At 32.7% G+C, this 10331-nt stretch overlaps 1 protein-coding gene across 2 annotated transcripts; it reads left to right on the top strand.

The window, feature by feature from the left end:
- The first annotated feature begins 5339 nt into the window (after positions 1–5339).
- LOC107928610 (protein LEO1 homolog) lies at positions 5340–9580 on the top strand. 2 transcript variants are annotated; one of them, XM_016859866.2, is made up of 6 exons: positions 5340–5732; positions 6561–6907; positions 7210–7348; positions 7458–7643; positions 8230–8406; positions 8702–9580. In XM_016859866.2, exons 1-6 carry the CDS (start codon positions 5619–5621, stop codon positions 8849–8851), a joined length of 1113 nt encoding a protein of 370 aa, XP_016715355.1. In that variant the 5' UTR covers positions 5340–5618; the 3' UTR covers positions 8852–9580. The 2 variants fall into 2 exon arrangements, with proteins under 2 accessions (XP_016715355.1, XP_016715356.1); XM_016859867.2 differs by lacking the exon at positions 8230–8406.
- Positions 9581–10331: the final 751 nt, after the last annotated feature.

The following is a 10331-nucleotide window of genomic DNA, read 5'->3' as shown; positions in this document are numbered from 1 at the left end:
ATAGATTTCGGTTTATATAGGAAGAAAACAAAATAGAAAAGGTGATATTCAAAATGAAAAATTATAAAATTATATTGGAATTGTGAAAAGTAATCAAGTTAGTATAGATAGAGAATAATTACGTTGATCAATGGATGTTAAGTTAGGTTCGTTAGGAAATGAGACATAATAAATATGTCTTTATATGATAGAAAATTATCTTTACATGAGGGAAAAATTTTTAGATTTTGATTCAACCTTAATTTAGTTGGTATTGTCATTGTTGTTAGTGTAGGAAAATATGAGTTTGAACACATTAAAACTCATTTATTTTACTATTTAAGAGTTAAAAAATATATAAAAAATATCAAATTTTAAATGCATAAAACTCAATTCTAAACATTTTGAATAGGGAAAATTACACATAAAGCCCTATTTTTTTAAAATTTATCGAAATGGGCGCGGTAAATAATTATTTACTGGAATGGGCCCATTTCCCCGAAAGCGCGTCCACGTCAGCACGATGTCAGGGCACGTGACAGGAAAATGCATCCCTGAGGGAGCGTTTTGCCCGTTTCTGGGTTTTAGAATTTTAAAGTTTAGGGTTTGGGGTTTGGGGTTAAAAATTAAATAAATAAGGGATTAGAGTTTAGGGTAGAGGTGTTCATGGGCCGGGTAGGGCCTGGTTCGGGCTGGGCCCAAAAAATTTTTTTGGCCTGCTTCTTAGGCCCGGGGTTAGCTCGGCCTGAAATATGGGCCTGAAATTTTGTCCAGGCCCGGCATAGGAAAAAATTTCTAAGTCCGAGCCCGGCCCGCCCCGCCCCGACCCATTTTTTAATAAACACCAAAAAAATTATTTTAAAAATAAAAAGAATAAAAAAAAGTATTTTAAAAATGTTTTAAAATTAAAGAATAAAAAATATTTATTTATTATATATTCGGGCCGTGCCGGGCTCTAGCCAAAAAAGTGGTGCCCGAGGCCTGGCCCATTTTTTAAACAGGCCTCGATTTTTTACCCAAACCCATATTTCGGGCCTATATTTTTACCTGAATCCTCCCATATTTTTTGCCCTGCCCATGAACACCTCTAGTTTAGGGTTTGTCAATTAAATTATTTAAAAAAATTCAAAATTGGATTAGTTTTCGTGTTTATTATTTTTTAAGAAAAAATCAATTAAATTAGGGTTTAGGGTTACTTGAGTAATTTAATTAAAAAAATTTTAAAAATCAAATTAGGGTTAGGGTTAGGGTTTTTGTTAGGGTTTTGGTGTTTTTAAGTTAAGGGTTTTTAAGGAAAAATCAAATAAGTTAGGGTTTAGAGTTTAGGGTTTGTCAATTAAATTATTTATAAATTTTTCAAAATTGGATTAGTTTTCATGTTTATTTTTTTTAAGAAAATATGAATTAAATTAGGGTTTTGGTGTTTTTAAGCAGGATACTTTGTTAGCAGAAGTACTGAAAAAAGTAAAGCATTTCTGAACAAAGTAAAGCAGGATGCTTTAATTTATGTATATGTTATATTGAAAGAATTTGATCCGAAAACATAATTTTTTTTAAAAGAAAAGGCAAATTAAATTTCTATTTTATTACATCAAATAATATCAAAATATTCAAAATGTTTTTACAAATATATTAAAATAAAAATCAATCTCTGTGCCCGTTGGATCCAGTGCCACATGGCGGCCGTCGACGATTACGCGCTGGATTCCTCCTTTGTCCAGCTTCCAACGGGGGTTGTGGTTGCTCCGGCGGGGATTTTGGTTCCTCCGGTAGGGTATCTAGTTGTCGGTGTTGGGACGATGAGCCACCTTGGTAGAATAGTGACTATGGAGGTGTTTGCATCACCAACGGCAAAGGTGTTTGAAACCTATACGGTGATGGGGATTGGTAAAAAGAAGAGCTTCTCGATGGCCCCTCTTGCGATCCCTCGTGCAATGTTGGCCTATACATCGGCGGTCCACTCGGCGTAACGGAAAATGGAGATGAACCGGGCCATGGACTCCAACCTGCCATAGGACTCGGAAAAGGAAACATATAAGGGTTAGGATACATAAAAGGGCTAGGATACGCACCTGGTATCATCTGAAAAGGCTGTGTCGTGGGTATCGTCGGTTGAACTGCTGGGTCGGGTGACTGTGTCGGTGTTTTCGCTGGGCCTGGTGTTGAATGGTCGCTGATGATGGGCCGAGTGAATGTCTGGGCCTCGTTGATGGGCCTGCGTCGTCGTCCCTTCGTCTTGGATTTAAAGGCCCACATCGTTCCCTTTGGACACGTAATTGCCACTGCCTATCCTCTGCCGACAGTAAATACGGCTTGCCATGGATCCTAAACCATGGCATGTATTCTGGCACGCACGCTAGCTCCGGAACGATGATCGGTTCCCGAGTAGGTATATAATCATACCGATCTTCCCACATTTGGATGTAGTACGACCAGAATCTCGGCCAATTCGTATGCAATTGCCGTAGGTCGATTTTGTGCTGATCATCAAACACCTCAGGTGCCACGGGAATTGGTTGTCTACATCCAAATTGTCGTAATATCGGATTCTTTCTACTTCGGTTGAATCATCATCCGGATCCGGGAATGTGTCTCGTAACCAGCTCATCTCGATTCGACCTCCGTTAATCTTCTCCAGAATAGCACCCAAAAGCTCGTAGCATACTGCTCCTCAATCGCCAGATTGAACAGACACAGTGATTGGGTACCCGTCCACCGGCAACCCCAATTGCAGATTGACATCTTCCAAAGTGATAGTGCACTCTCCACATGGAAGATGGAATGTGTGCGTCTCGGATCTCCACCTCTCAATCAATGCACTGATAAGTTTTAGGTCCTACTTGCATCCCCGGTCTACCGTCGCCACGTGCCAAAAACCCGCTTCCCGCAGGTAATTCTCTACCAACGGTGATGTAGGCCCATGCATATTACGAATATAGCATTCCAATATCCGATCTATAGACTTTTATAACAAATAATAAATTAATAATTATTTAAAAATGCATAAATAAAAAAATCTTAAATAATATTTAAAAAATAAATTTAACACTTACCATTTTCATTTGTTCGACGGATATGTGCTTGTTATCAAGACGAATCAAATCTCCGGCCATTGCTAAATTCGTACAAAATTTTAGGATTTAAAAAAAATTCAAAAAAATTTAAAATTTTTTAAAAATAATTAAAAAATAGTGATTTAAGAGAAATTTGAGAGGAAATTGAGAGCAAATTGAGATTAAATAGGGATTTGAGAGAAATTTGGAAGGAAATTGAGAGCAAATTGAGAGAATAATAGAGAAAGGATTAATTTGTGAAAAAAATGAAGGGGTGGGGGGTTTTATAGTTTTTTTTTTACCGTTGGGGGGTTCACCAACGGTTAAAAAATAGCCATTGCACTGTTCACACGTGGGGAAAAAGTGTCCTCAGGGACACACTGACGTGGCAGGAAAACGCGTCCACGTCAGGACGCTTTCTGTCCACGTGGACAAAACGCGCCATTGAGGACGCATTTTTCTGTCACGTACTCTAACATCGCACTAACGTGGACGCGCTTTTTTGGTATGGGCCCATTCCGGTAAATAATTATTTACCGGGCCCATTTCGATAAAATTTTAAAAAAGGGGTTTTTTTATGTAATTTGCCCTTTTGAATACAAAATTTCTAAATACAATTTTTTTTCAATTATCATTATTCAAACCCAGACAAATCCTAAAGTAAATCAACCAAAGGCTCACAACTTGGTTGATCATCATTATTGACATATAAACAGTACGGTTGGTGGGTGTTTAACTTAACAAACGTGAGTTCGGCATTATTTACTACTTTTTCAAAAAAAAAAAGAGAAAAAAAACACTCATAATTATGTTTATAATTGTTAGATTCAGTGTCTTATCTGAAAACGGAAATCGATTAAGAATTCAGACCTTAGTTTTTTTTTCAAATACTTCCATGAAATGACATTGGTATTAATTATAGGTTTAATGTGTAAAATCGACACTATAATTATTAATATTTATCATTATATTTTAAAATTAAAGATAAATTTATCACTTTATTGCAACTTTATCTTGCATTTTGTCATTCAATTTTTGTTTGATTAAATTTTAGGACTAAAATTTAATTTTTGATTAAATATTATTATTAAATTGTAGTTCAAAATGATTTGAAGAAAAATTTAATATTTTAATTTAATAATTTAAAATAATAAATTAATCTAAAAAAATTAAACTTACGCCTTATTTTAAAAACTATTGAAAAAATTAAATCCATTGATTTTTGCAATTGTTTGATAATATAAAATAAAAAAATTTTGATTAATTTTTTACAAAAAAATGTGAAAAATGATAAGTAGATAAAATCTACTTACCACTTGATGGACAATATTTTCAATTAATTTAACTTTATTTTTATTTTAATATTATATTATCCCATAAAAACTTTACTTTAAAATTTGAAATTGTTTAAAATAGGGTGAAATGTTTAAAAATTAAGGATAGAATGTAAAATATAATTTTTATAATTTAAAATATATATTTATCTATCAATCTAATTATATTCGATAATTAAATTTAAGTAATATATTGAACAAATTTTATAATTTAAATTCAATAATTAAATTTTTAATACTTCAAATTTCAACATTTAAATTTTTAGCACTTAATATTTCAATTTGTTAAATACCACCTTTTATGTTCTTTAATCTTTAAGACTTTCTTTTATTAAATAGAAATTCAATGTTAATTATTAATTATTAATATTTTATAAATTAACTTATTCTTAATTATCACTACAAAATTAAGGAGTTTTAGAGACGAGATAAAAGGACCTTAAAAAAAAGAGCCAACGAAGAGGCCATGATAAGATGATTATTCAATTGGATAGTTTGGAAGTTGCAAAAGTCATACATGAAAGTGCTTCGAAGACCTCAAATTTTATTCTGATCAGAAGAATACATCATATATTATCTCAAGAAGGTCAATAAATTTTAAGATATATTCTTAAAAAACACAATCAAAACGTCGATTACTTAACCAAATTAGTCATCACAAAAAAAAAGATGATCTACAATTGTTTGAGACCCTCCAAAGGAAGTTTTAGATTTTCCCGAAGCAGACAAGGAAAAGACTTTGAATCCCTCAATGTTATTCCATGTAATTTAGCATAGAATTCTTTTTTATTAAAAAAAACCCTAAAAAAATTCCCCTTTATCTCTAATTTAAAAATATTAGGGATGTTTTTTTATTTACGTCCTCAATTCTTATATTTACGGCATGTTTGGTTGGGTGTATTGGCATAGCCAATACACCCCTAATCGGTGGGGCCTACTTAAGACGCTTCTATGCCATTGTTTGGTTCGTGGTTTTTCTATTACGGCTGTAATACGCGACTAACTTAATCGGTGAAATCCACCGATTTCTAATACACCCCATTTGCTCAGATTAGGCTCCGCATAGGTTTACCATCCCTGTTATACCCTCCCATCTGCTTCCCCGTTTCTCTTCTGTTCCTTCTAGCCTCTGCCGAATTCGTTGTTGGCAAGTTAATCCCCTCCAGATTTGTTTCACTCTGCTGATTCGAGCGTGAAAGAGCCAAGGAATTCATTCAATCGAAGGGCGAGAGATAAGGAGAAAAGAAGAGCGATGGGAGAGGAGAAGCGACACGAGATGATGCAAAACCTCTTCGGCGATCAGTCGGAGGAAGAGGAAGAGATCGATTCCGAACATGAATCAAATCCCCATCCTAATTACGCTTCTGTAATTCTTTTACTTTCTTTAATCGTTAGGTTTTATTTTTTCTGTCGTGGTTTTTGTCAATTATTTATTTTTTCTAATGTTAATTAGACAGTAATTGTTTTTTTTTAATTTGGGTTTCGCTAGTAAGTGATTGATTTGGTTCGATGACTATTTTTAATTTAGAGGATGGGTTTACCCTATTGTTCATGCAATCTTTTTAGATTGATTTTTTCTGGATAATGCCGAGCTTAGGCTTGAATAAGTTGATCATTGTTGTATTGTTGATTTAGGTTCATTTAAATTGCCAATTAATGTTTCGGAAATTGTGTATAGCTGCACATTTGATCTTTTTCTTCTTCCAACTTGTGCCTCTTGATTATGGAATTTGTATTTCGAATACAAATGCGATTCTGAAATCATCTTATTATGGGCCAAGTACGCTCAGTACAAGAACCTTAGAGGGGGATTTTGTTCTAACTAAATTATAGTTTAGAATGTCATAATTTGATATTTTTCACATTTTTTATTCCTCCCCTATTCTTGGATGAAAAAGAAATGCAAGTTTCAGAATGGTTGATCTGTTACCAAGATGTTTGCTGTTATTGAGAGTTACTCTCTGAGTTTAAATTATATACAAAAAAATTCAAGTCTAGAAAGGAATAAATTGGTGTTCTCACCGGCTGTAAGTTTCTCCTTTTCTTGGGGTCTGGAAAGACCTAAAATAGCCTTAGGGTATTTGATCCTAGTTTGCTTAGATATTTTCTGCTATTATGGAGTTCTCTATGTTTTTTGTGCGTGATTAGAAGTATAATTGCTTGAAGTTAACCTGTTTAATGATTTTGCATATAGGATGAAGCTGAGGGTGTAATGGAGCCTGAGGGTGAAGGCGAAGGTGAAGTTGAAGTGGAGGGACATGGTGAGGCAGAAGTGGAGAGTGATGGTGACCTACGAGATTTAGAACCTGATCCTGGAGAAAGTGAGGGTGAAAGAGTACAAAGCTCCCAAGAAGTGGATATTGGGGATCAAAGGGAAGAAAGTGAGGCAAAAGAGACAGATAGTGATGAAAAAGAAGACTATGGTCAGAGGGTAGTGACTAGCCGGAGAAGGGAAGTAATTGAGAGTGGGTCAGAAAGGTCTGAGGAAAACCATTATCCTGATAACGAAGATGAAGAGGTTGATCAAACTAGAAGCTTGAGGTAATTTGCTCTCTCCCTTACTCAGTCTCATGCTGTGCGTTCTTGCCTGTGTCTCCTTTTGTCTTTATTTGTTCATTTTTTATTGTTACTCTCCTATATGTTGTTTGCCTATTAGGTGTGCAGTACTTGGTACTTTGACATTGTATTACATGTTTTCTAAAATGTAAATAGTATGTTTCTTTTTTTGCCAAAACTGAAACAGAAAAAATTCATGCAAAACCTTATATGATAATGATTCCTTGGATGTACTATTGTCTCTAATGATCTGCATTTACTGTTCTACCAAATTGGCTTAATGGCAGTAAGTCACCAGAGGAGGAGAAGGATCCAACTCACCTTTCACATTCAGCTGCTGAAATTCGTGATGTATTTGGTGCTTCTGACGAAGAAGAAGAAGAAGCAGAATATGCAGTTCGACATGATATGGAGCAAGAGGAAATTGTGAGTATCATGTGTCAAACGCAATATGGTTCTTCTTTTTGCCTTTATATAAGTTCCAGTATGCCTGTGGTCATGTTAGAATGATGATGTAAATTCTTTTGTCCCTTAGAGATCTCCTATGGAAGAGGAAGGGAGCTATGGGAAGAGTCCAAGACTTGAAGATATGGTGCATGATGAAGATGCTCGTTATGAGTCAGATGACGAACATGTTGAGGTGAAACAAAAAGAGAAGCCAGTTGGACCCTCGTTGGAGCTGGAGGTTCCATTTCGCCCTGCTCCAGCTCATCCAACCAAGGTTTATTTTCTTCCTATGCTCTCTCTTGAAAAAATCTAACTTAACAGCATCTTAAGGATATCTTCTTATAGTTAGTGACATTTTAGAAGTTGTTTCGTTATTCAATTGGATTTTTGGTACATTACGCCATTTTTATTTCAAATGGAAGCATCAGTTGAAGTGCGTTGGAGGTTTTGAGGGTCATTACTACTTTAAGGCTTTGCTTGGTAGAATGGAAAGAAAATTGGAAGGATAGACAATTGAAAGAATAGAAAAATAGAAAGATGGAAAATAAAATTTTTCTTTCTATTGGTCTGCTCGGTAGGAGGGATGAAAAAATTGAAAGAAAAATTAATTTCCTTTCCATTCATTGTTCTGTAGAGTTGAAGAATAAGAGGAAAGAAAATGAAACCCTTCAAAAATGCATAATTTTGAACTAACATACATCCACCTCATTTTCTGTCCTCTTAACATTCCAAAATATTTATTATGCATTAGGATGTAAAATAGTCATCTCTTTTATTTTCTTTCCTTACACTTTTCTTTTCAACCAAGAACATTCTAAGCGCTTGAGGCTAGACTTCATACTTCTGTCATTCTTTTGCAGATGAACATGATCAAAGTTTCAAATATAATGGGCATTGACCCAAAACCATTTGATCCCAAGACATATGTTGAGGAGGATACATTTGTAACAGATGAGTCTGGCTCAAAAAAACGTATTAGGTTGGAGAACAATATTGTACGTTGGAGGACCGTCAGAAAGAAAGATGGCACAACATCAGTGAGTAAATTTCTGCCACCTTCCCCTTCTTTTTGGTGATTTGATTTGAGCGTGCTGGAAACGAATGTAGATCTATTTATTGTATGTATGTGCTGTAAGTTTGGGATGGTTACAAAGTTAATCAAAAACTGTGAGTAGGGTGTTCGTTAGCCACCACTATAGTTAGATTCTTTTTTTTTCCTTAACTATATTTGTTGTTTTTATTTCGTTGTCAGAATTAATTTTATGGTCTGTTATCAATCCCTTAATTTCTTAACCAAGCAGGGTTTCTTATATTTCCTCTTGTTGTATGTAGTATGAAAGCAATGCTCGCTTTGTGAGATGGTCAGATGGTAGTTTACAGTTGTTAATTGGCAATGAAGTTCTGGACATATCTGTACAAGAGGCACAACATGATCAATCGCACCTTTTTCTTCGACATGGGAAGGTGACTATTTCCTCCTAGTTGATGTGGTTTTGTGAAGTATGTAATATCTTCAATTCTTTTGCTCTCTTTTTTTTCTCTGACCAATGCTTCTGAGATATGAAATGGATCAACAAAAGCTTCAAGGTCACATATATATTATTTACTTCATTTTCTGTTGTTTATCTCTTGTTTTTTTCTGTCATAAACTACGATAAAACTTAACACAAAAAAATGGATGTTCCTCATGGCTACTCGAGAGTGATCTGAATGTCAAGTACCAATTCTTGTATTAATATCAATTATGATCTTTATTTAACGATTTTGATACTTTCAAAGATCTCGTTCAAATTTAAACATTATTAAAATAAATTGTGCTAACTCTAAGCTCAAATAAAAATTTGCATGAAGGAATGGTATATTCATGGTACCTAAAAAGATGGGGAAGTAACCAAGAGAACCACAAATGATGAAAGAGCAAAATAATAGCAATAAATGAAGACATGTGGGCATTGGCCTAGAATGGTACCCCCAAATTAATTGATGAAAAAAGAATTAAAAGAAATTTTTATCATAAATTTAATGACACAAAATTATAAGCAGATGCTGAAAAATAAACCATGGGTTCCCACAAACATCTATGTTTGTTGTATTAATCAATTCCTTTACCTACATTGTGGACTTTAGCTTTTTCTTCCCCTAATTTCAGCTTTTATTGCAGTTTGTACCAATTTTTTCATTCCAAAACCAATATAGCTCTTTGCCTCTTAATTCTCTAGCCCCTAACATGGACTACGTACATATATATATACATAAAACCTAGTTGCTCTCATTTTTAATTTGTTTGTCTCTCAATTATTTTTATAAAATTTATATTTGATACATTGATTGTATATAAGATTATTTCATCTAACATTTTCTTAATATAAGTTAATTATGTTTATCCAGAATATAATTCTCAAGTTATATTTTGATTTGAGTAATTTTATGAAATTATATATCATTATTAAATTAAATTTAATATTAATTATTTTAAATTGTATAAATTCATATAAGAAAATTTATTATCAAGAATTTTATGAAATTATATATTATTAAATTATACAAATTCATATAAGATAATTTATTAGTTATAATTATTTTAAATTTTATTAAATCATATATTTTAATTAAAATATATTTAATTTTAATTATTTAAAATTATCTTTTATAGTATAATATATTATGATTTGAGTAAATTCATATAAGAATATTAATTATTAAGAATTTTATTAAATTATATATTTTAATTATAATATATTTAATAATAATTATGTTAATTTATATTTTATAGTATCATATATTATGATTTGAGTAAATTCATATAAGAATATTGATTATTAAGAATTTTATTAAATTATATATTTTAATTATAATATATTTAATAATTCTGTTAATTTATATTTTATAGTATCATATATTATGATTTGAGTAAATTCATATAAGAATATTGATTATTAAGAATTTTATTAAATTATATATT

This window comes from Gossypium hirsutum, chromosome D12 (genome assembly GCF_007990345.1).
Source record: "Gossypium hirsutum isolate 1008001.06 chromosome D12, Gossypium_hirsutum_v2.1, whole genome shotgun sequence".
Classification (NCBI taxonomy): Eukaryota; Viridiplantae; Streptophyta; class Magnoliopsida; order Malvales; family Malvaceae; genus Gossypium; species Gossypium hirsutum.
Note: the sequence above shows the minus strand (reverse complement) of the source record. Positions and strands in the feature narration are given on the sequence as shown.